The 27384-nt window shown below is 36.6% G+C and overlaps 1 protein-coding gene across 7 annotated transcripts in view; it reads left to right on the top strand.

Annotated features, from left to right (window-relative positions):
• Positions 1-1362: 1362 nt before the first annotated feature.
• Positions 1363-27384, top strand: part of ASAP2 (ArfGAP with SH3 domain, ankyrin repeat and PH domain 2) — a 259957-nt gene continuing 233935 nt past the window's right edge. For 6 of the 7 annotated variants that reach the window (XM_031951202.1, XM_031951204.1, XM_031951205.1 and 3 more), the window contains exon 1: positions 1654-1847. In XM_031951202.1, the coding sequence (XP_031807062.1) occupies positions 1722-1847 (126 nt within the window). In that variant the 5' untranslated portion in view covers positions 1654-1721. Of the gene's footprint in view, positions 1848-27384 lie in introns of all 7 variants that reach the window. The other variant, XM_031951206.1, reaches the window with a different exon arrangement.

Consider the following 27384-nt stretch of genomic DNA (forward strand, 5'->3'; position numbering starts at 1 on the left):
AGAGAGGTTTTACACTCAAACTTGAGCAGGAGCTTTCGTAATACAATTCCAAGAGCCGGAACTCTGTGTTTAGAAGATGTAGTTCTGAAGCTCGGCCAAGTGGCTTGAAACCTGTTGACCTTGGACACCTTGACCTGTCTGGACCTTCCTCTGTTAAACGCTGAGATGAAACAAGATGACTTCAGAAATCCTTGCTGCTCTAAATCTCTCGTTTTAAGAAATCATTTGTCTCGCTGCCGTTCATAACTTCAAGACAACAAGCAACAGGCACCATTTTGAGAATGGCTTGTGATTTCAATGTGTATAGGAAGGCCCTGAAGTCCTGGGACCTGAAACCCCAGAACTAGGGATCTCTTCTGTCTTAGTACCGGGCGAATTTGGACCGTGAGGCAAGGAAAAGAGTAGCAGCAGGGACGGTTTGCCTCTTTCCAGGATGGGTGGAGCCCGTTCTCATTCAGGGAGCTTAATCTTCAAACTATTGCTCTACCACAAAAGGATTTGCCCTCTTTGTGATGGGAGAACACTGGCAGAAGCGAGGCTCCTCCACAGGGGTGGGGTCAGGGTGAAATGGGGATGGACTCTGGCACCGGCTCTAGGGTGTGTTAACGCATGTGCACGTAAAACAGACACACGCACCCCCCCTCCCTTACTTTGGAGCCGCGAAGAAGGGACTTACGATGTACTTAGACCTTGGAGGAGGGAGGGGAGGATAATTCGCAGGAGAGGGACTCCCGAGTGCGCGGCCACCACCTGGGGAGCGGGGAGGGAAAGCTCCCCGAGCTCTCAGACTCAGTTTAGGGAGTGGGGGGCGTGGAGGACGGGCAGAAAGAGTTCCAAGGGCCAGCCGTTCCCGAGGAGGGGGACGCGGAAAGCTCACACGAGGTGGGGGAGGGGAGGAGCATTGAACGCTTTGACACAGCTGGCGGGTTAGGGGGCGGAGTTCGAACCCTCAGGCACGGCCTGGAAGCCCGGCACAAAATGGTGGGGGTGGGGAGCGCCGAAAGTGTCCGAAACCCCTGCGGGGGCTGGGGGTTGAGTCCGGGCCCCTCCTCCGTGCCCACCACATCCCTCCCCTCCCATGCCTGGATTTTTTTCCAGGTGGCTTAGCTTTCCAGCGGCTCGGGGAGGTCGGTGATTGGCAGCTCTCTCCGGAGCGGCTGGCCCCGCCCCCGGCCCCCGAAGCTCGGCCCCGCCCCCCTCCATCCTCCCGTGGTGGAGTCGGTGCTCGAGGCTGGGCGGCGGGGAGTTCCCGCTCTGGCTCTATGCGCCTGCCTCGGGGTCTCATTCAGAAAAAAAAGAAGAAAAAAAAAGACGGGTGGGTAGGAGGCGAGCGCGGCTGGTGAGGCGACCCCGAGAGGCGGCGACGTCCGCGGCCGGCGGGCGCCCAGCGGGAGGAGGCGAGAGCGCCGCGGCGCGTCCGCAGCTGCCGCCTTGCGAGGCTCCGGGCTGAGCGCCCCGCGAGGGAGAGCCACTCGCTCGGAGCCTGCTTTCTCGGGCGGGGCGGGCTCCGAGGCCACCGCTGCGGGGCGGGCTCCGAGGCCACCGGTGCGGGGCTTCCCTTTGTCCGGGCGGGGCGAGGGGAGCCGCAGGCTCGGGCGGCGGCGGCCGGGCTCCGGGGTCGCGCTCGGCTGCGTTCCTGCTTTGCCCCCCCCCCCCCCCGGGTCTCCGGTATTGGCGGCCCGCCCCAGCCCGTGCCCCCCGCCCGTGTCCCGGCCGAGGCGATGCCGGACCAGATCTCCGTGTCGGAATTCGTGGCCGAGACCCATGAGGATTACAAAGCTCCCACCGCCTCCAGCTTCACCACCCGCACCACCCAGTGCAGGAACACGGTGGCGGCCATCGAGGAGGTAAGGCGGCGGGTCCTCCCGGAGCGCGATCCCGGGCCGACCGGGGCGGCGGCGGCGCGGAAGCCCCGGGGAAGCCTTCCTCCTCCTCCTCCTCCCCTGCCTCCCTGCCTCCCTCCTGCGGCTCCGTTGGCGCGGCTCGGACGCGCCCCGGGGACCACGGCCCGCACCTCCTCCCTCCCTCCCTCCCTTGCCTCCAACGGCGAGCCGTGCCTCGCCTTCCCCGCCCTGCGGCTCGGCTCTCCTGCGGGAATTGCTCTTCCGCGCGCCTGTAGAAAACCTTGGATTTGGGCTCTTGAGGCCTGGGTTCGAATTCAGAGCCTGCAGCTATTTGATCAAGGACTTCCCTTCTTCCCCTCCCGCCTGGCACATTTCCTGGCCTTAGTTTCCTCCTCTTTCTTGACGTCCGGAGTGTATCTTTTTGATGATTCCGAGCCCCGTTCCTTTGCTAAAATTCTTGCACTTCCTGAGCTCTGCAGAAACTGGGTCCTCTTTACCCCCCCACCCTCTATACACACAACCTCTTCCCTTCTCTATCCAAGGGAAAAGTTTCTATTCAGAATCCAGAAGCAGCAGGGTTAATCCTGTAGGGAACAGAAGCTCTTTGTTTCCAGCGTAGGTTGGTCTTAGGAAATCTGCTATTGATTGTTGGCCTTTTAGTCTTAAAATTTTTTTTATTTGAAAATCCCACTCTTCATTACCTTTTGCATTGTCTCCCCTCCGACCTACCCAACTTTTACCCTGAACTACATCGATGTCTGGCCGTAAGGAACTTGTCTTGCTGAGCTGCTGCTTGTCCACCTTCTTGATTTTTTGAGACTTGCCAAAAGCTTTTAGGTCCGGAAGGTTTGGGTTTTCCAGTGCCACCTTTTAGAAAAAAGAGCGATTTCCTAAACCTCCTCTTATAACCTGCCTTGATTTTGTCATTTGTTATGGGGATTAACTATCAAGAGTTAATAGCTTTGTTCTGGAGGACTCAGTTTGGGTTTGTCATCTACTTTCACTGGCATATATCCCCTCCCCCATGAGTCCTGAACTTTCTTTGGCTTCTCAGAATCTGATTAGACGGGGATTGAGCCTCGAATGTAAACTCAGCAGATTAGTATTAGACTGTGGTTTCCTTGAAATCATGACTGTTTTTGTCTTTTTAAGTACAACCAGCAGTGGCTGGCATGTAATAGTAGATGCTTAACAAATGTTAGTTGTCTTACAGGTATCATTTGTTAGAGGGGTCATAAACACTAGGTGTTCTAGAAACTATAATCACTATTAGATGCTTATGTACTTTTATGTACATTATGAGATAATGTGTATATATGTGTGTGTTCGTGTGTATGCAGCACTCAAGACTGAGATCTGTAACAAGACTTTAGAAATCATCAACTAGATTAACCCTCTCATTTTGCAGGTGAATCCTCCTTCCTCCGGAAGGGGGAAATAACTTGTCAAGGTCACTCAGGAAGTTAAGCAGAGCTCGTGGTTCTCTGGTCCTGGTTCTCTGATTCTAGAGGCAGTGATTTGCAATAGCTTAGATTTTACATCTTGATCATCAGTCCTTCTGTATTTTACTTACTAAGGGTTCCCAGAAACTGTCTTTCTAACTTGAAAAGTACAGAATGAATGCTGCCAAATTAGATATGATGTTATAGTTAATTGACCTAAAGAGGTTTCAGAAACAATATAAAGTTACAGAACTAATAACAAAATACAAAGTGAAGAAAGTTTTAGACATCACTGAGCTAGCTTGCAAACTGGTCAAGATTAGATTATAACTAAAAACTATGAGCATAGGCTGCTTCTGGCATTTTGTATATTTACACAACCAGTTTGATTTCCGGCCACACAAAAACAGTTGTCCCAAAATTCTTAGTGTAGTTTTAAATAATTAAAGCTTTATCTTTTTAACCAAAACTTTGGTTAAAAAACCAAAAGTTTGGTTTTTAACCAAACATTAAAGCTATAGCAACATGTTGATGGGTGTTTATCCATTGAAACTGCATTAAGACTTTACGGACATCCTAAATAAGAATATTGGATCATCTTAGAAATTCTGCTTATTGGTAGGTTGCTATGGTGATGTTTTGGCTTGTAGTTATTTTAGTAAAATTTAGTGAGGTGATCATAGATACTAAACAGTCCTTAAGTACTCTCATTAATTCCTCTAGCTTTTAGGGCAAAGCTGGTGCCTAAGTGAAGAAACCCAGCAATGATGTACTTAAACGGAGTGAAGCATTTTTCTTTTTCTATACTGAGGCAATTTTTACTTGTTTAATTTAAAAAACACGCTAAAGTCATTTGAAATTTTGATAAGAAACATGAACATTTTGTATAGAACTACACATTTGATTTTCAAAGGCTATTAAATATTCCTATCCAGGATATCTCAAAAATTAAAGTAATTAAAACTTAAAACTGCACTAAGATTTTTTGGGACATCCTGAATAGAAATATTGAGTCAACATTTTGGAAATTTCTTATTGGCAAATTTCTATAGGTTTAATGTTTTGACTTGAAGTTATTTTAAGAAAAGTTAATGGAATAAGATCCAGTACTTTAATACTCTTATTAATTCCTCTAGACTCTTGGGCAAATCTTCTGTAGCTAGTGATTAAGTGAAGAAACCTAACAATGATTTATTCAATGAAGCACAGAGCATTTTTCTTTTTCTAAATTGAGGCAATTTTTGCTTGCTTGAATAAAAAGCAAAATCCACCAAAGATGTTTGGTGTTCTGATAGGAAACATATTTAGATGAACTTTTTGTAGAGAATTGCATATTTGATTTTAAAAGGTCATTAGAACTCTCAAGGTAATCTTGTCCAATTCTTGAACCTTTAATCATTTTACATTTGAAAACTGAGCTCAGATGAACTAAGAAACTTGTCATAAACTCATATGGTCATTGTTAGAGCCTTTATTTACTAGAGGAATGTTCACTTTATTTTAAAAAGTCTAGATTTTAAAATTTCATCAGCATAGGAACTTATTGTTTACTCTCTTCACTTGTCATTTATAGTCTTAGAGAGAGAGTTATCTGTGTCATTGAGAGGATGAATGACTTGCCTATAGTCATGAGGTATTTCTGTGTCAGACATACACTTTGAACTTAAGATTCTCCTGACTTCAAGGTCAATCCTCAATCTGGGACACCATGCTTGCTACCTGCATCTTTTTTCATAGGATCATAAGATCATACAGCCATCTAGTCAAACCCTTTCTTCTTCAACATATGAAGAGACTGCAACTCGGGGATGTTAGGTTACTTGTCCAAAGTTAAACAGATAATAAGTGTCAGAGTTCAAATCTCACTGAAGTCCTTTGAAAGCAAAGCCAGGGTTCCTTCCACTGTACCAGGCTCCTACCATCTTTCTCCCTAAATCTTCCTTTTCCTATCTTCCCTACTACTGTAAAAGAAGAGACCATCCTCTAAGTCCTTCAGGCTCATAGCCTGGGAGTCATCCTGGATGCTACATTATCTCTCACTTCCTCTATCCAATCTGTTGCCAGGGACTGCCAGTTTCACCTTAGCAACATAACATCTCAAGTATGTCCCCTTCTTTTCTCTCTCAGCTACTACTCTAGTACAAATCCTCGTTACTTACCTAATGCTTGGGTTGTTATAATAGCCTACTGCTACGGTTATCCACCTCAAGTCTCTCCCTACTCCAGTCCGCTCTCCTTTTCAGTCATTAAAATTATTTTCCTAAAGCAAAGCTCCCACTGTGCCACCTTTCTATTCAGTAAATTTCAGTGGCTCCTTGGTGCCTCCAGGATCAAATACAAAATGCTCTGTTTCATATTCAAAATTTTTCATAATCTAGTTTCCTCCTCCCTTTCCAGTTTTCTTGCACTTTACTCACTATCACATATTCTTTGATCTGGTGACAATGGCCTTCATGCTGTTCCATGAATAAGACACTCCTTCCTGGGCTAGGCATTCTCTGGTGAACCCCCAGGCCTGGTAGGTTCGATTTCCTCTACCTGCTGACCTTCCTGGCTTCAAGTCCTAATTAGACTCCATCTTTTAATGGAAGTCCTCCCCAACCCCTTTTAATCTTAATGCCTTTCTTTTCTTATTTTCTATTTATCCTGTACAGCTTGCTTGTATAGATTTGCATCTTGTCTCTCCATTAAATTGTAAGCTCCTTTAGGACAGGGACTGTCTGTCTTTTACCTATTTTTGTGTCCCAACTCACTGCCTGGCACATAGTAGAGATCTAATAAATGTTTATTGACTAATTGCTTTCCTTTCCGTACAATTATGAAAACTGTAGCTTTAATTTCATAACTCTTTCTTTCCTCTTCCCCTCACCCTCCATAATTGTAGAAGACTTAGGAAAGTCAGTACATTGTAAGGATTGTCATGAAATTTGATTGGGATACTCATGTCTGATTAATTTTAGCTCAATAGTTAAAACATCTTAAAAATTCATGAGGCATGGGCAGGAGATTATCTTTAATCTCAGCAATCAGCTGATTACAAAGCTACTGGATTTTAGCAAAAAAAAAAAAAAAACCACACAACAAAAAAAACACTAAAAGCCTGCTCTAGATTTTTTGCTTTGTGTCATTTAAATATCATAATGATTTATGCATATTGGTGCAGAGGCAGGAGGGTCGTCCTCTTTCCAAAACTAATTAGTCTTAGCTCACTTAAGTGAATCCAGTAAATAAAAGGCTGAATTTTACAAAATACAATGCAAAATGATCTTCATTATGGCTACTTTCTTACTAAACTAGATTCAAGTCCTTGTTTTGCTACTAGCTCTGTGATTCTTGGGCAAGTCACTTTCCTTTTCTGAAATTCCATTTCCTTATCTGAAAAATAAGAATAAAAACACCTATTTTACCTTGCTCTTGAGATGAAGATTAAAACATATTGGGAGTGTTTTTTAAACCATATAAGCCACTACATAAATATAAGTAATTATTTAAAGAATGTCATTTTCCTATAAAATATATTTCTCAAGTTCATTCAAAATATAAATTTTACAGGTAACAAATCCAGTTCACAAAGGTGCAGTGGAGAGATTGCCAAATTGCCAGACCTGGATTCTAATTTATCATGTACTACCTATATGACTTTGTGCAAGTCCTTAGTTTTCCCATCTGTAAAAAGAAGGTCTTTGACTAAACCTTGAAAATCCCCTTTTCAATCTATTATTATTTAATTTTGGTGTTCATGTCCTTTTGAGTTCATCTTTTGCAAAATTAAGTATACTTGTTCTGCCTGTTACAAACTGACTGTTTTTATATTGGAAAAAGGCAAATGTGTTATCATTTGTTTAGTAGGAATTAAGCCTTATTTAAATAGTACCTCTCAGCTCTTGGTCCAATATTTAAAGAAATGACTCACCAAGTCAGTAATCTAGTTTAAAGCAGATTGATTTTTGTGAGTCACTTATTTTAGTACAGTTTCTAGATATTCAAATCTTATTAGAGGTAAAAGTGTATCATTTCTGTTTTTGAATCTGTATTCACTGAATTCATTAAGTTCCTGATGCAATTTTTTGGCACTAGAAGACTTTGCGTGCTCCAGGGGCTCGAAATTTAAAAAAGAAATTTATAAACTCAACCAGATAATATGTTATAGTTACTTTACAGTTCACAAATAAAAATCTGAAGGAGGCATAGATGATCCCTACTTGCACATTACTACTGAGAATTTACTAGCCTTCAGATTTTGTTTTGTTTTAACCACCTCATTTGTACTACTGGTATGTGTGTTTGTGTGTATTTCATAATTCATTTGCCTTGAAATATTTCTTTATCTAGGTGAAACATTGTTTCTGTATGATTTTAGGTGCCAAGGAGAAACTGATGCAGAATTACTAATCAACAATATACTTTTTTTTTTTTCTTAGAATAATAGAAATAAGTAGATAATGGGATTAATTGAATACTTAGCCTTTTTGGCATATTAGTCATATCATGAGTAATCATTTATAGAGTTTTCATTTTTTTCTATTTCCCAGAGCTTCTGGTCACTTTTAAATCATTTTTTTTTTCTTTTTTTAAAGTGGAGAAATCTTTAAAGTATAGGTAGTTAAGTATTTTGAAAATTAATGTTTCACTTTTTAAAAAACTTTTCATTCCTTCTTCCTTAAGGAAGATATGTATCTTTTTATAAAAATGATGATTATTCTTAACTATTAAAGTTTAATCCACTTCCTTCCAGAGTCATAATTCTCTAATATGTTGCCCTTGGTTGCCCTGGAAATCATGTTGCCGATACAAACAGAGGGTTTTAACTGTAGGAAAGGAACCAGCAGCTGTGGTTCCTAAATTCCCATGGGACAAACTGTCCTCAGGGTTTGGTTCATCTTCTACGTGTTTTAGTGGGAACTACATATATGTGCTTCCTAGGGCAAAGTGGGACTAAAAAAACTGTTTAAAAATTGCCACTCACACCCAGAAAAAATCAATAGATCCTGCCCTAAAGTCTCTTTAATTAATTTTCCAGACCAATTCCTGAGGAAATCTTCCTAGTTCACTATTGTGATTGCTATTCCTCTACTCAGAAATCATCAGTGGCTCCCATTGCTTAGTGAATAAAGTTTAAACAGTCCTGCTGCTGGTATTCAAGACCTTCCTGAATTCCGGCATCAACTGTATAGTTTTATTTTAATACCATTTATTTTCTATATTCTATTCTTCTATATTTCTTTCTATATTCTATATTCTAGACTTGACTCTTTTCAGTCTTCTGTTCTTCTACTTTATTCCTCTTTCATGCTTGACCTCATGACCTCTTTTCCTTCTTTGCTTATTTAGCATCCATATCCTCACATCCAAATGTGGGTATATCTCCAGGACTATGTCCTAGGCCTTTTATTTTTATACATTTTCTCTTAGTGACCCCATCATTTCCCATTGATTCAACCAGCATTTTTTTTTTCAGATGTCTCTGAAATCTGCAGATCCCCTATAGTTTTCTTGAGCTCCAGTCTTATTTTTCCAACTGCCTAAATTGGACATTTCTACCTGAAAGTTCCATGGACATCTTAAACTTAAAATATATCCCCAAACAGAACTCATCTTTACTCCAAAACTCTTTCCTTTTCTAACTTATTTGCTTTTATCAAGAATACAAGAATACTACCTTTTTTTTTTTTTTTTTTTTTTTTTTTTTAAACCCAAGCTTTTACTCTCACTCACTTCCAGATATAAGCTGCCTAGACCTCTTGGTTCTACTTTCTTAACAATCTTGCATCCATTGCAATAAGGCAACTATTCTAGTCCAGGTGCTCATCACCTCCCCTCTGGACTATTGGTCTTCTTGCATCTTAATCTCCACCCTCTCCAATCCATCTTTCACACAGTTGCTAAATTGGTATTTCTAAAGTACAGGTCTGATTATGTTACTCTTCTGAACAAGAAGCTTTAATGTCTCCCTATTTTCTTTAGGTTAAAAACTCAAACTCCTGCATTTGATATTTAAATCCTTTATAATATAGCTGCATTTGTTACAGTTGGTGAGGGAGCATGAGGCTTGGATGAGGAAGATCAGAAGTAGAATCCAACCTCAGACATTTGCTAGCTGTGTGACCCTGGGCAAGTCACTTAACTTTTGTCTCAGTCTCTTATCTGTAAAATGGGGGCACAATGAAGAAGAAAATGGCAAATTACTCCAGTATGTTTGCCATGAAAACCCCATGACAAAAGTTCAACATAAATGAATAACTGAACTATCACAACAACAATAACATAGCTCTCATTTATCTTTCTAGGCTGATGAAATATTATTGCCCTTTCTCTTACATACTTTGTCCTCAAGCCAAATTGGCCAATTTCATGGTCACTCTATATTATATCCCACCTCCTATCATCTATCTTTGCATAGGCTGTTTCCTCCATATAATGGGATATTCTTATATCTGCCTCTTTGAATCCCTATTACCCAACAAGGCTCAGCTCAATGTCAGCTCCTATAAGATTGCAAAAATTTAGTTCTTTCCCATCCCATCACTGTGTATTTTTCTTTGTATATAATCTGCTTGTTTATCTGTGAATGTGGCGTTCCCCCAAAGAATATTGGTTCTTTGAGGGTAAGAGAGTATCATATTAGCTTTTTTTTTTTTTTTTAATATCCAGTGCTTAGCACAGTGTTTGGCACATGGGAATAATAAGTATTTGTTGATTAATTGATTTCCTCCATCATACTGTACTCTTTTCCTCCCTATCTGTATGAATATTGTAGTATTGAAAGGGACCCTCAATACTATTGAGCTCAACTCATGTCTGAGTGAGAATCTTTTTAGCAATATCCCCAACAAGTGAGCAAAGATCTTTCCAATATTTTCTTGTAAATCTCTAATGAGAAAAATCACTTTATTTCTAAGGCAGCCCATTCTACTTGTGGACAAATCTCATTTCCTCACATCAAGCTTAAGATCTGTCTTTTCAAAGCTTCTACCTATTGCTCCTATTTAGATCCTTTGAGACAAAGGAAAAGACTAATCCTCATCACATGACAACTCTTCAGATAAATGAAGAAGGATGTTTTCATGTCTTTTCTAAGTCTTCTCTAAATTAAACATCTCTAATTCATTCAATAGGTGCTTTTATGATATGGTTTCTCATTCTCTCATCATTGTAGTTGACTTCCTCAAGACAAGGTCTCATTTATCAGCTTCTTTCCTAAATTATTCTTAGAACTGAACAGTTTTTCAAATATTTTCATAGGATGGATCACAAAGGGATGATTACTTTGTTTGGACATTGCTTCTTATAATGTTTTTTTTAACTGTCATGTCACACTCTGGATTCGCTTTTAATTTGTAATTCAGTGGAACTTCAGATAATTTTCACACAAACTTTTTAGCTATGACTCCCTCATTCTATATTTGTTTAGTAAAATTTTTATACTAAATATATCACTTTATATTCATTCCTATTATAATATCTTCTTTTATTTATTCTAGCCTGTCAAAATCTTTTTGAGTTATAACACTCTCCTTCAATGGTTATATATACTTATTAGGTTCATGTCCTTGCAAATTTTTCAAAACATGTTTGTCTATTCCTTTAGCCAAATCAGTAATTAAAAAGTTAAATACATTAAATCCTATGAAAAATCTCTGGGACACTCAGCAAGATATCCTATCAAACTGATATTGAACTGGCCTAATAACAGCTTTTTACATGGTAAGCTTTATGATGACAGAGAATGCATTTTTTTTTTTTATCTTTAGAATTCTTGGATTTAGAGCTGAAAGATATCTAATACAGATAAAGAAAGAGGGGACAGGACAAGTTCAACCCTCCTATAATTTGAAGTGATTTTTTTCAAGGTCACAAAATAGTAAATAATAGGATTCTAACAGAGAAGAGATATATTCTTTCCAATAGTGCCTTCTTGTGAGAGGCATTGAGGTTTAGTGGCTAGAGAGTTGGTCTCTGTACCAGGAAAATCTGGGTTCAAGTCTTTCCTTTCTTTGACTCTCTTTTGTTGTGTTCTTGGCAACTTTTTAAAAAGACTAAGTTGTACTGAAGGGGTTTTACTCCTTATCCTAATGAACTCAAAAAACCAAGTTAGGATTTTTAGCAAAGGACCTTTGACACTAAAGCCAGTGCTCTTTCCACTCCTTCACATTGATAAAGTACGCAGTAAATAGGATTGTTGAATTGTTGAATCCTCTCCCCACTGCATCAATGTTACCAGGAAGTCCAAAAAAAAAAAAAAAAGTAACCTGAACAAGATTATCTCTTGATTGATTTATATGAAACGGTTGGTCTGATTTACCTGTTTTAGTACCGATTTTGAATTTCTTTCTCTGCGCTTTTCCCTTTGTGAATTTTTATTCTCCTTTTTCTTTGTGATATTCACATCAGACACCACAAGTGCTAGTCATTTTAGATGCTGTATGACAACGATTAAAAGGCACCAGGCCTTGCTCCTTACCTACCTTTCTCTGAATCCCAGCAGAGAGTCCTGGTCAGTGTGGAGCCACCAGGTTGATCAGCCTCCCAAGCTCCACTTACTTGATTTAGTTCATGGGGTCTGAGGCTAGTTCTGCCTAGTGCCTGTTAGTAAGAAGGACTTGATTTGTGGTGTTGGGCTAATTACTGCACTTTCTTAGTGTTTACTTTGTGTGCATCTGCCTAAAGTGTTTTAGGCATATTTATATGGCACTTTATGGTTACCGAATATTTGATCTCAATTCTTGAGTAGCCCTGTAAGGTAGATAATAAGAGTATGCTTAGTCTCCCTGTGTAGATGAGGAAACCTCCACTTATATAAATAAGTAAGTAAAGTAAGACAGATAAAGTAACTTGGTCAAGTTCCTCAGAGGGAGGAGAACAATTTTCATAGATTCTTTAGGGCCTCAGAAGCACATTGGAAGTCATTATTGGCTTTTTGCAGTGATTGAAGGCTAGAGTATTCAGTGAGTGGTATGGTATGTAGAATGAGCCCATGAGCCCAACTTTGAGAAGAAAGATAGGAGTTTCAAATACTAGCTCTTTTTCTCTATTGTTTTGGAAATTACACTAGATCTGTAAATAAAAGGCTATTAAAATTGAAAAAAAAAAAAGGAAATTACACTAGACCTTATCTGAAAAGAAGGAAGAAAGAAAGGAAGGAAGGAAGGAAGGAAGGTTGAAACATTTATTCTAATCCTTTCAACCTTGTTCTATGAGAATAAAATTTTAAAGGATTCTTTTTGTAATAAAGCCTCATAATGATCTTTTTGCTCCTGCCATGAACCAGGTAGGATCTTCTGTTCCTTGGATGTTTTAGGAGATGAATCTGGTTCCAGAAAGAAGGTACTATCCTATAGCAAAGGAGAGAGATTACTGGAATGGTATTAAAATTAATTGAGGGTTGCTGCTAGCATGTGACAGTTTCCATTCTTATGAACTTCATAAATATACAAGCTTTTTTTTTTTTTTTTTTTTGTTCTTGTTAATTCCTTGTTACTCTTCAATGACAAGCTAGTACTTTTATTTATTTTGGAAAGTGAACCATGAGTTGGCTTATTAGTTGGTTACACTAGTAGTGTTACAAGCAAATAAAAATGATTGGTCGCTAATCTGTTATATAAAGTAATAAGGATCCCTGAAGGCTTGTACATATTAACATAGTTTTAAAATGTTATGTTATACATGAGTTTTACTTGTTTTGTTATCTAATAAAATAAATATTTATATATAATACAAATATAAATTATAAGTAAATAGCTATGTCCCAGTTTTATTTTAATAAGGTTCCAGTCAGGTGTTTGACTCCCGGATTAGACTATTGAGTTGACTTGTATCTCATTTTAATTTATTCCCTTTTCCTTTGTTTCTTTTTTCTGATGTCTCATGTTGCTGGTCTCAAATCTGGAGAATATCCTTTAGTACAAGCATTTCCCAGATTTAATTGTATCTTTAAATTGAATAATATAATACAAAAATATTTAGCACGACTGTGTATGGAAAGCACTGTACTAGGTGGAGTGTGAATGTATTTGTATGTGGAGGGATGAAGGGTGGAATTAAGAACTGAAAGAAGATATAACCCCTACCCTCAAGAAAATATACACAGAAAATGTGATGGAGGTAGAAGAGGGCTGGATTTGGAATCAGAAGACTAAATTTTGAATTCTGCTTCTGACACTAGCTAGTATTTCTGGAGAAAATCATTTATCCTCTTTATTTCAGTTTCTTCATTTATAAACTGTAGGTAATACCTCTAGGAAGGTTGAGTACTATGAGGATAAAATGAGATAATGTATGTATAATGCTACAAAAAATCATGATGATGTATCTATGTTTTATATCAGGAATAAGTGACTTCTTGAGTTAGGTGGATCTGGGATGTTGCTTTAATGTTATAATTGTCAGAACTGACAAATATATGGACACTAAGCTATCTCCACAATTTATAAACATAGGATTTATTTCTCTTAATCTTGGAGCCAATATATTGCCTGCTTCAAAAGGCAAAAAGCCACTGAGTTTGGGGTTGTTACTTGCCTAGCATGAACTGTGCCATATTTTCTTCTTGTTAAGTCTGTGTGTCTTGGGAACTGGTGCTTTAGGCTATATTTGTTTGTACTGTGTTTTTTTACTGTACTATTTGGGTTTTTCCCCCCTCTGGGCTATCAAAATGACTTTCCTTGACCCATATTCATTATTCCCTTTCATGTGTACAGATAGTTGTTGAATTTAACTAAAATCTTGGCTAGCTGCCTGATGTCCAAACCATATAATAAAGTCATCTTTCCATTGAATGTTGAGTATAGCTTTTCTAGAGATGAATTTGTAAATAAACCCAGACTATGGAAATTCACTATTGTTTTTGTAATGGCTCTCATTGTTTTTTATATCCTGGACTGTCTGGACCTAATGCGACTTTGCCAAACTTTTGTGGCTTCTAAAAAGAAATGAGAGCAGCTGAGTGGATCAAAAAATGCCTGGACTTGAAATCAGGGTAGCAGATTTTACAATTTTGAAACTTGGAATTTCGAGCTGGAGGGGACTTTGAGATCATCTAGAATAGAGGTTCTCGGTATTTTTTATGTCATGGATCCCTTTGGTAGCCTGGGGAAGCCCATCATCTCAGAATGCTGTTGTTAAAGGCAAAAAATAAAAAATACACAGGAAACCAATGATAGTGAGATACAATTACTGAAATATGTTTATTAAAAAACCCTGAAATGTTTTCCTTTTACATATGAGGAGTCTGAGCTCCAGAGGGGAGCAGTGGTGGCTAATTTGCTTAAGATTACACAGGTGGCTAGGTGGCGCAGTGGACAGCACTAGCCCTGAAGTCAGGAGGATCTGAGTTCAAATGTGGCTTCAGACACTTAACACTTCCTAGCTGTGTGACCTTGGGCAAGTCACTTAACCCTGATTGCCTCGGTTAAAAAAAAAAGATTACACAGTTAGGAATCTCAGGACTGGGGTTCAAATCCAGTTCTCCTAACTCCAAATTTATTACATTTCCTATTATATCCCATAGTTCCTTGTGCTTTTACAATTTATTAGCTTATAATCTTTAACTTTTGTCAGTCTTCATTTTCTTATCTATTAATTGGTGAGATTCCCTGCCTTTTCCATTTTACTGAGTAGTAGTTGTGAGGATGAAATCACAAAAAGTATGTTATGGGTTTAGGTATAAGGGATAATCATTGTGATTTCTTGATAAAGGTTTTTTTTTCCTTTCAAAATAAAATAATTAAATTTCTTGGCTTCTGCAATAAAACTTTAACTTAAAAAAAATTTTAATAGACTAAACTTTCTATTTCTGCAATCATTTAAAAACATCATTTGTTGTTGAATTCACAAGATTATGAAAAAATGTAAATTAATTCTTCATCATGAAATTACAGTCTTAATATACTTTATAGGTGGCTTGTTCTTGTAATTTCTCTATTGTTCTGGTTAAAAATGGAAGTGTTCTGACTGAGTTTTCTTAGTGTTTATACCTGGCCTTGGGTGTCTGCCTCCTGGCTGTATACCTTTTAGCATTGTGCTACCTGGAAAAGTGAGACATGATCTTTAACATATTTTAGGGTGAGTTTTTCTCAGGCCAAAGTTGTCAAACTCTGGTCTTTCAAAAGTCTTTAGCACTATCAAAGAAGTTTAGTAAATGCCTTTCTGTCTTTTGTATACAATATGAAGAAGGTTAAACAGACTTGTTCTTGTTATCTCAGAACCTTCAATGAGACAGATGTCATAGACCTGGAAAGATGTATAAAAGTCTCAAGAGCAGTACAGGCAATGAATTAGTACAGAAAGTATTTGCCACTGGTGTGTCATTGTATTTTGTGTCACAGCCTACAAGGATGAATCACACATATTATATGTTTATGTAAATAGTTTGAATAAAAGGAAAAATTGATTTGGACAGTTAGTCTCTCTCCTCCAAAATCTCCCCTTAGTACGTTGTGGTATGATTTGGAGTCTCAAAGTACTAAGCAGCTTTAAATGCTAGGGTTAGGGATTTTTGTTGTTGATATTCTGTCATTTTTAGTTGTGTCTAACTCTTTGTGACCCCATAAGTTTTCTTGGCAAAGAACTGGAATGGTTTGCCATTTCCTTCTGTGGCTCATTTTACAGATGAGGGAACTGAGGTAAATTAGGATAAGTGACTTAACTAGTCACAGCTAGTAAAGTATCTGAGACCAGATTGAATTCAGGATGATAAATTTTCCAGAGTCCAAGTCTTACACTCTATCTACTGTGCTATCTACCTGGCTGCCCAGGACTGGGAATACAAAGTTAAAAATGAAATGTTCCCTGCCCTCAAGGTATTTACATTCCACTGGTGAAATATGGTGCACAAATAAATCAAGGTGTAATACAAGGAAGAAAAAAAGCAGTAACAACTGGGAGTATCCAAAAAACTTCTTGGAACATGTGTCACTGAACCTTGAAAAAAGATAACTATTCCAAAGATAGACATGTGACATTGAGTTCCCCAAGGGGAAATTTTATGCAAATGCATGGAAGCTGGAGATGGAATGTCAGGTTTGGTTAGACAGTAATGTGAGATAAGTCTGGGAAAGTAGTTTGGAGTTAAATTGTAGATGTCCTTAAAAACCAGGCTTAGAAGTTTATTCTTTATAAACTAGGCAGTGGAGGATCCATAAAATTATTGACTGGTGGAATAAGGTAGTCAGGTTTGTGTCTTAGGAAGATTACCATGGTAGCTTTTTGGAGGAGAATTTGGAGAGAAGAGATTGGAAACTAGGAAACCAATCGAGGGTTATTATCTGTTATTAGTTATTAGAATAAGCATAGTTCAAATAGGAGGTGATGAAAAATAGTCACATGAGAACAAAGGGATAGTTATAAGAAATGATATGATGGTAGAATTGACTGAACTAGTCAAATGATTGGTTAAAGAACATGAGAGAAGGATAATGAGGGAGGAGGATAAAAAATTAGGTTTCAAATATGTTGAATTTGAGATACTAATGAGATTTCTGTGTGGAGATGTTCAACAGGTAATATGCAACGTGGGATTGTAGTTAAGCAAGACCAGAGTCAAACATTTAGATTTGGGAGGCATCTGAGTAGAGGTGGGATCTAAGGGAATTCATGAAATTGCCATAGGAGAGAAGTTAGAGTGAGGAAAAGTAGAAGGTAGGTGAAGGTCTAGCAAATGAGCAAAGTTCAGGCATTTTGGAGGAAGACTAGGAAAGAATATTGTTATAGAAAGGAAGGGAAAAAAAGAATGAACAGCTGCAGAGATTAAGAAGGGGATTATGGTTGTAGAAAAGTGGTTGAATTAAATAGTAAGAGATCTTTAGTAAAGTTGAAGAGAACAATTTAAATTGGATTATTACATCATGAGTTTGATTATAAAAGATTGAATTAAGTAGGTGACAAGGAATTGGGGGCAGCTAGAGTAAACAGTTCTTAGAGAATGATCTATTGAGTGGTTAGCAGGGTGAAGTGAAGGAAAGCTACCTTTTTTTAAAAATAGTGTGGATATAAATAACTTTAAAATTTTTATTTTAATAGTATTATTTTTCTAGTTACATATAAAGATAGTTTTCAGCATTCATTTTTATAAGATTTTGAGTACAATTTTTTTTCTCTCCAAGCTAGCAAGCAATCTGATAGATTATACATTTTCATTCATTTTTAATATATTTCCATATGAGTAATGTTGGGAAAGAAAAATTAGGACAAAAGGGAAAATCACAGTAAAGAAACAAAACAAAAGGTGAATAGTATGCTTTGACCCACATTCAGTCTCCATAGTTCTTTTTCTGGATGCAAATGGCATTTTCCACCTGAAGTTTATTGGAATTGGAAAACTACTTGTTTTTAAGAATGGGAAAGATCTTGATATTTGTAAACACCCCGAAAGAAGTTAATGAATTGGAAGAAAGAATAGAGAAATTGAAAAAGAGGTGGCAGTTGAAGTAAACTCCTGAAGGTCATAGGAATGTCTTGGCTTGTCAAAGGAAATTGTGACTTCATTTTTCCATGTTGGAGCAAAAGAGAACAGGATAAGAGAAAATAGTGAGGAGTTTTGAGGGAAGAATTAGATGTAATGATTGAAGATTAGTAGAACAAAGTGACAAAGGATTGAAGAATAGGGGATGGTACATAGTTGGTTTAGGGTGTCAAGGGAAGAACTTGTCAGTTTTATGGTGTCATTCCCAGAGGGAAGTGAGGCCAGAATATGTGGGATGTACTAAGTGAACAGGAAGAACTGAGGTTGTAATAAAGATTAAAATAAATTTAGGAAGAGGGAGGCAAAGAGAAAGGAAATTATGGTGATAGAGGGGAACTCTCAATTAGCCTGACTCTTATTTTCTAAGATGACAGAGGTGTCTCATAACTCATTTTCTTCCTAAATACAGGAGTTATAAGAGTGGAAGTACAGAAGGTTGATGATGAGGGTATGGGAGATCAATAAGTCCTTGAGGGCTGGACTGAAGTCTAATCTAGTACTAGCTAGTCGTATCTTTCTAGGTCATTCCCAGAAGATATTTCACATGTGAATTATGCCCTGGATTCTAGCCAGATTGTGGCTCCAGTTAAAACTGCATGGCTCTGGGCTTGTTGGCCCTGATATGAGCAGACCACATAAATATATTTATAGTTGGATTTTGGGAGAGGAGAATGGGGCAACATTTGTTTTTGCAAATATAGCAATATGCAAATATAGTAGGTCATAAAGGAACCCAACTCTTTCATTTCAACTCTTATAAGTGATTTGCAATGAGTACCAGAATCTGAAGTGACCAAAAAATCCGAAGAGAAAGTTTAGTTTTCTAGTCCAAACCAGAACTGCAAAAAAAGAAATCCAGAAACTGTGACTCTCAAACCCACCAAAAAAGCCAGCACTTAGTATAGGTTTTTGGCCTTGCCCTAACTGGGAAAGCCCCAGTGAATTCAGAGACTGCCTAGCATCCTGATGAAGGAAATACATGGAGTACAGAGACTATTCACTCCCTTGATCAAGGTCAGTGGGAAGTGAGATGGAAGCAACAGTGACCTATCTGGGGAAAACCCAAGAGGAAATGAAAGATGACCTAGCACCTTAATTGAAGAAACCTATTAGTATAGAAATCATCCTGCATCCTGAAGAAAGCCTCAGGTAGTTTCAGACTACCTGACATCCTAATCAAGAGAGCTCCAAGGTTACAGAGACCTGTGTCCTGATCAGGGAAACCTTAGGAAGGGACCGCAGACCATCCGATGATGTAGATTAGCATCAATCCACTCACAAAGTTCTGACTGGGTACACTAAAGATTATCATTGGCTTTTTGGAATGTGTTAAAATAAAAAGACTTTTTTTTAATGGAAGAGGACTTTGAAACAAGTATTTTTTTTTTAAAAAAGCTTTTTATTTTTCAAAACACATGCATGGACAATTCTTCAACATTAGCTCTTGCAAAGTCCTGTGTTCCAATGTTCCTCCCCTTCTCCCACGCCCTCCCTTAGATGGCAAGTAGTTCAATATATGTTAAATATGGTAGAAATATATATTAAATCCAATATATGTATACATATTTATACAATTATCATGCCACATTAAAAAAAAAAAGATGCAACAACAAAAAGAATGAAAATGCTATGTTGTGAATCACACTTAGTTCTCACAGTCCTCGCTCACTCTGGATGTAGATGGCTCTGTTCATCACTGAACAAGTGAAAATGGTTTGAATAATTTCATTGTTGAAAAGAGCCATGTCCATTAGAATTGATCATGGTATAATCTTCATGTTGCTATGTATAACGAGCTCCTGGTGAAGCAAGTATTCTTGATGAAAATATCAGAACTGAGTAGAAATTTTGAAATTCTAACACAAGCAGTATGGAAAAGATAGGAAAGTAAAAATATTTGGTCAGACCTTTGAATTTCTTCACTGATTATAAAGGGAGTTAAATAAAGCAAGTAGAGGAAGTAGATTTGTTCTTTTTGTTAGAGGAAAGAAAAGTGAGGAGAAAGGAATGTATTAGAGAAGAAGTAGGGAAATTTTACTATTTCTCATAATTAGTTACATGAGCAGAATGTGCAAAAACGAAGAAAGGAGTAGAGGGAGTAATGTCACCCTTGTCTAAATGAGCAAAGGAAGGTTGATATATATATACACAGAGATACTTAAACATACATACCAAGAATGTAATATAGAAATACATTAAACTCAATAGAAAAACATGGGGACAGTGAGAGATGAAAAGGGGATTCTAAAAGGGAGGGTCATATTAGGTAGTAATAGCCACAAGTTGAACAAATTTCAAACTTTGGAGATTGTGGTGTTTTTGTTTTTGTTTTTCTGAGGCTTTTGGGATTAAGTGACTTGGCCAGGGTCACATAGCTAGGAAGCATTAAGTGTCTGAGATTAGATTTGAACTCAGGTCCTCCTGAACATAGAGCTGGTGCTCTGTCCCCTGTGTCAACTAGTTGCCCCTATTTGTGTTTTAAAGAGTCAGAATTAAAAGGAGGAAAAAAGTAATAAGGTAAGAACCAATGATCCTTGAGTCTGGTCAAGAAATGAGGAGGAGAACTGAAAATGAAGCAAACGGTTCCAATTCAAAATCACTAGCATAGACACAAATAGCAGAATTGTAATAGAGACATTGGTGCATCTCTTTTCAGACTCCTTTCAGATACCTTTAAAAGAGAGGGGGAAAAAAAGAAAGAACTTAAGGATTTCCGTGGAATTTAAGAAAAGTTAGATATAATAGATGTCTAAAGATTAGGGTAGGAATTGAAAAAAATATATACTTCTAAGCTATATATGGACCCTAAGCTATATATGGACCCTTTACAGAAATTGACTATGTACTGGGGCATATAAAATCTCATAAAGAAATGCAGAGGTAGAAATTTTAACCATATCCTTTATTGATCACAACCCAGTAAAAATTATAGTCATTAAAGGATCTTTGAATGGAAAAAATATTCAAGCATAAATGGAGACTAAATAATTTAATCTGAAGGAATTCATGGGTTAAAGAATGAATCAGGAGCAGTAGATAATTTCATCAAAGAAAATGGCAACAATGAGCCAACATACCAATACTTTAAGGTTGCAGCCACCCCTTAGGTGAAAATTTATATCAATATATACTTTCCATCTACAGAAGAGAGAAAGAACAGATCAATTTACCGATGAGTAAAAGACCTCAACTAATTGTAAAAACTGAAACTCTAAGAAATCAGTAAAGAAATCAGGAACATTGAAACTTTTAAAAATTTTAGTTAAAATAATAAATATAGGAACTTAAAAAAAATAAAGATAAATAAACAAGTAGCCAGTGTGTGTAAGAAAACAATGAGAGGAAAACCAAATTGCTTGTATCAAGAAAGAAAAATAAAGATACTAAATGCAGAAAAAAAATGATCAGAAAATATTTTGCACATAATGTCAAATAAATGAAATGAATGAATCTTTACAGATTACTTAAATTGACAGAACAAGAAATGGAGAATTCAGATAATCCAATCTTAGAAAAAGAAATTGATTAAGATATAAATTAATTTCCAAAGTGAAAAATCTCAAGAACAGACGAATTTACAAGTGAATTCTATCAAATATAAAATGAATAATTAATGTTATTACTGCATAAAATAATAAGAATTCCTACAAAATTCCTTCTATGACACAAATTTGTTGGGAAGTTAGAAACCTAGTAGATTTAATTAGGAAATAAACCCCAGTAACGTTATGAGAAATATACTTAAAACAGTTAAAGGGCTGAAGTGGGTTTATTATGTCTCAAACAAATTCAAAAAAGTAAAGGATTAGAATCATGGATCATAGATCAAGAAGAGATAAAACAGAAGAAAAAAGATCCATATTGCAAAAAATGATAAATATTAGCAGAGGCTCAAGAAATATATTAAAAAGATTATACCTAGTTCAATTTAAATCTATCATATTGGGTTAATCTAATATTTAAAAACACTATAAGTATAATGGACCATATCGAGAAATAAAAAACAATAGAGACCACAAAGTTACATCAGTTACATGCAGAAGTTGTTTTGATAAAATTACATTTCTATTAAAAACAATAAAAAAAAAGAGTAAATGGATCATTCCTTAATATGGCAAATAATATCTAACTAAAGCCCATAGCCAGAATTATGTAATGGAGAAAAAAGCTAGATCCATTTTTAATAAGATTCAAGAGAGAGGGATGTCCATTATCACCATTATAATTTGATATTATTTTACAAATGGTAGTGATCAGAACAAGGAAAAGAAATTATGTAACTAAATACAGGAAAAGAGGAAACAAAATTAGTATTTTTTGTTGTTGCAGATATGATGGTCTACTTAGAATAGAGATTAAAATTAATTGAAAAGTAAACTTTGTGAAGTATTAGGAAATTAAGCAAATCTTTATAAATCATTATCTTTTGGATACATTATTAACAAGATCCATCAGGATGAAATAGAATGAGAAATTTCATTTAAATAACTATAGAATGTATAAAATACTTGGTAGTATTTTATTCCCTACTAAGACACTTGTATAAATCTGTCTTCAGATATTCATAAACTTATATGAATCTAACTATAAGACATTCTTGATAGAAATATAGATACACTTCAATAATTTAAGAGATGTTATTGTCTATGGTTGAACTGTGCCAGCATAATAAAAAAAGACAATACTATTTATATTTAATAGAGACAAAATGGAAATATTCTTTAGCAGACCCAGATCTGAAACTATTCTATAAAGCGCAGTAATCATCAAAATAACTTGGTATTAGCTAAAAAAATAAAAAATTTAATCAACTGAACAGATTCATTATGTAATACTCAGAAGCAAATGAACAGTATGATAAATCCGGAAACCCCAACTACTAAATTATCCTCACAATTTAGCTAAAACTGGTGGGGGAAAACAGTTTAGTTAGATTTAGACTAAGTATTCATATACTAATATAACATTCCATTGGATTCATGACCTAGATATCAAGGCTCACATAATAAAGAGAAGGGTTAGCAAATTTTTGCAACTATGTATAGGGAAATATTATCAGGCAGGGAATAAGGATAATAATAGAAGACAAATTAGACAATTTTGGTTATATAAAATAGAAACATTTTTGCGCAAACCAAATAAATATAGTTTAAATTGGAAGAGAAACTGTTAATAAAGGGAAAAAAAACCTTACAGTAAGTTTTCAACCTTGATATTCAAGTCATACAAAGAAGTGTTTCATCTTTACTTTACCAGTAGATAACATTGTGAAAGGATATGTATAGTTCTCAAAAAGAATACATTTAGTTCTCAAAAAAAAAAAAAAAAGGTTTTTTTTTCCTTGGGGGAAAGGAGTATTTTTAAAGGAGAGTGTAACTAATGTCGATGTTTCCCCCTTCTCCAAAACCAAGAAGGTCATTGAAATATTTTTTATTAATGAACAGAAAATAGAAGGAAGTTCAGAGGAAGACGAGACACCTTTAAAAGTTAACATATTGCTTTTTCCTTTTTTTTTTTTTTTTTTTTGAAGTGGTACATACATATAGAGCTTCATGGTTTTATGCATATAATTTTTTTATGTTCTTTTGATTTTGGGGTGTATATTCTTTTCTCTAATAGGCATCAAGTACAACCTACTTCAGAAGGCTATTATCAACATCAAATGAAATAATATTTATGTGAATGTCTTTGTCAATCTTAAAGCACCATAAAAATGCCAGTTATTTTTCTTATTGTTAACTTTGTTCCTTGAGGAAAAATCTCTGATCATGGGGTAAAAATGAGACTGAAGAGCAGAAAAAAAAAATTATATTCAAAATCATAGTCTCAAATATAGGAACTAAACATTTTATAGCATCACTGAAAAAAAGTGGTACCTTCTTTGAAAACTAGAGTTTTGCCCAGAGCACCAAGAGATTAAATGATTTGCTCAGTATCATAATCAGTACATGTCAGAAATGGGACTTGAACTTAGTGATTCCTAACTTTTTTTTTTGCCAGCTGTATCCATGACATCATGTCTGTCCTCAGAAAAAGTGAAATATGAGCAAAATGATTAATTCTTCTAAGAACCTAAAAGCTAAAATGAAGTAACAACTCCTACCAAGTTTCCATGACACCCAAGAGTTGTAATCTAATAAATACTATGAAATTTTTGTCTTGTACTTGCATCTGTCAGCAACAAGACCTGGACTCCAATTTTGGTGAATATTTTTATTGGTTTCTTGATTAAGAAGTCTTCCTTTATTTCAAGTGGAACTGTTTTTTGCTTAAATTTAAACCAATCTCCTCTTCTTAGATTTTCAGCCAGTGTAAAGAATAGCTGTTGGATTTGCCTTCTCAGTCGTTACTTACAGTATAAGAATGAGAGGAAATGATGATCACAATGGTAATCAGAATGCTGAGATTTTGCTTGGCAAGACTGCTTAAGATTGTGGTTGTCACATGGGAGATTTTTAGCCAATGAGTAACCAGCCCTTTTCTTTTCTTTTTAACAATAGAAATCATAACAAAACATTGTCTGCTATTTGAAGAGCTTGCTTGTCTGTCTTTCTATAACCAGCACTGATTTTCTAGCTTCAGGAGACTATTCTATTCTTGACAATAGTTAATCCCCATGCCTGAGTATTAGATACCTAGCTTTTTTGTCTTTCACTTCAAATATTCTTGTTTATTTTTCTTATCCAGATGTTAGCTCGATATCACGTTGTCTTTACAAATAAGCACAGGGTTGTATCATGAGTCTCCAAGAAGTGTAGCTTTTATTTGCCTTGATTTTTTTTTTAAACCAAGTAATGAACTGAGATTTCTTAAGAAGTCTTTTGATAGCTATCAGCCTTGAGGATAAATCTGTATTTAGACCTATTTCTTTACCTCTCCTCCCTTCTTAACCTGGGTTATTCTTGCTTCCTTTTTGGGGGAAAAGAGGTCTGAATTCTGAAATTTTTTCTCTCTTTCCTCAGTTATAAAATCTCTGCTTATTAACACTGTTCATATTCAAGTGTGAGCCATTGATAGCATCTCCAGTGTTAGCCTTCCCAGGTAGGGTTTTTTAAATCCTAAAAGGCATTTTTAAATAGAGATTTTGTTCTTAAAAACACAAAGGAATGGCCCTCTAATAATGCAATTTAAGGAATTATGGCATACCTAGTGAAGAGGTATGATTTTTGCAATTCATTTTTATTTAGGGTAAGGAGAGGAGTAGCACCCATCAAAATTAGAGTTGGATTATGTAAGCAAACAACTGAATTGCTTAATACAAAAAAGTCTGCCATTTTTACCACTATGTTTCTTTCTCTCAATTATTCACACAAGAGTCCTGTTTTTATATGATCTCAAGGTGCCTTCGTAAATAGATATTTTAAAAAAACCTAACTAGACCATCATTGTTGTTGTTGTTGTTGTTGTTTTGTTCTGTTTTTAGCAGATTGTTACTTTTATCAGCCTTCCCCTAACATCACTGGTGTCCAAGTGTTCTTATACCATTTGTAACACTTCATATTGAGGGCACACGGGCCAGATGTTTCCAGGGGAGCAGCCAGGCTTAGTTCATTGCTGATACTTCTATGACTACTGCAATGTCACAGGGATGAACTTCCTTCATTCCACAGTGGAGAAGCTGAGATGTATGTGCTTGTCTAAGGATGAGTGAGAGGATGCTGAACTTAAAGACAATGAAAAATTAGAATTGAAAATGGAGCAGAATAGTTGACTCACTGGGGAACTTTTAGAAATAAGGTGTTATCTGAACACCAAAGTACCCGGGATGACTAAACTACCGTTCTGACAACTCTTTTGCTTTCCAACATTATCTGGTTTCTCTAAGTCTCTTCTTGCCTCTTTTAGAGTAGAAGTGGAGAATCTCAGATGGTCCTACATGAGATAGCATTCCTTGAGCCAAGATACGTTGCAGGTTACTACTCTGTCAGTGGATACATAGGCTGGCACTCTCATTACTACCTGACAATAATAACCTGAAACTAATAGTACACCTACTTTGTGCTTGAGATATTGATGAGAATCAGGGACTCGTGCCTATGACCAAATAATACAACACAGAAGAGGAAGAACAGGAGGTCATTCATGGTGAGTGGGATGTTTTAGGGATCCTATCACATCTGAGTGCTCTCCAAACTCAGTTGCCGGTATATTGAATAGAGTTGAAGAATTCAGGTATATAGGAACTTCATGATTGACAATGGATGGAAACCAACTGCTGAGTTTTAATTGGAAACCACCTGTATAGTCTGAATTTTTGCCTTTAAGATATTAGACAGACATTGCTGTGCTTCTCTAAGCTATTAATTTTCTGAGTAAGGACAGTAGCCAATATCCTGAAATTACTTTCCCCTGGAGAGTAGTGATTGCTGTCAAAGAATATATTAGAATTGTAGACTCTCTGGTAGAACCTGAAGCATGAATCCATCTATAGCAGGAATGTCAAACTCTGATAGAAAAAAGGATCACTAATCCACCTGTACATAATGTAAGATTATCTATATTTTATTGTAGCTTTATTTTGTTAAATATTTTCTAATTACATTTTAGTCTGATTTGATTCATATTTGGGAGTATTGTAGGCTGCATGTTTGTTTTATACTTTCTATCTGTTGATAGATCTCAGGAGGTCTGTGAGTTTGGGATATGGGAAAAATTACATTTTTATTTTCACTAATCTATAACAGACTCATCATTCTCTTCTTACAAATCCCCCCCAAAAAAAATCAGTTAAGGGATCCATAGGCTCCTTTGGACTCCCAAAGGCAGTTCCATGATACAAAAAAAGGATAAGAACTCTCATATTGGTCATGTAGCTTTCATCTTGAAAATCTTTGTTGATGGGGAGTTTATTCCCTTCTATTTTCTTCATTTTGTGAAATTCAAATCTGTATCTGCAGTTTTAACCTATTTTGCCATGGTTCTGTTGTCTGGAGTGAAGTAGAACAAATCTAGTCCCTTTTCCACAGTTGAACTCTGTAAATAAATAAAGACAGATATAATGCTTCCTCTACTGTTCTCTTCTGGTTAGATAGCCCCACTTCCCTCAACTGGTCCTTACATTATAGGGTTTCCAGTCTCTTTTTATTTGGGTAATCCTTCTCTGTATACACTATTGCTTATATCTTATGCAAGATGCTCTTTGGTGTCTTGTATAAAATGCAGTATCTAAACTGGACATGTTATTCTAGCTATGGTTGTACTAACTAATTCATAATGAGCCTAAAGTGTAGCTTTGACCTAAAAATTCTTACTTATGACTACGTTTCTGGTTTGAATTAAGTTCTTGATGACCCTAAAACTGGCTTACTGGTAAAGTAGCCTTCCCCATATCTCACCCCACCACACTCTAGCTCTTTAGATTTTGGTCAATGTATAGGCTATTCAAATCATAATGCCTTCAAGAAATTGTTCCTAATCATTTCAAGGGCCCTTAATAATCTCTTTGTATTCTGAACATTTTATATAACAATATAGAACCAAAAAAAAAAATTTTTTTTTAAACAAACAAATGTTTTTTTCTTGTGTTCCTTTCCAAACTTTCTTCAGTGTTCCTTCTACCTTTGGCCTTGTTTTCTTTTGTCATGTGTAGTAGTAATCATTACATATACTGTTCTTATTATGCTAATCACATTTTACAAAA

The sequence above is a fragment of the Sarcophilus harrisii genome, chromosome 2 (genome assembly GCF_902635505.1).
Source record: "Sarcophilus harrisii chromosome 2, mSarHar1.11, whole genome shotgun sequence".
NCBI classification, from domain to species: Eukaryota; Metazoa; Chordata; class Mammalia; order Dasyuromorphia; family Dasyuridae; genus Sarcophilus; species Sarcophilus harrisii.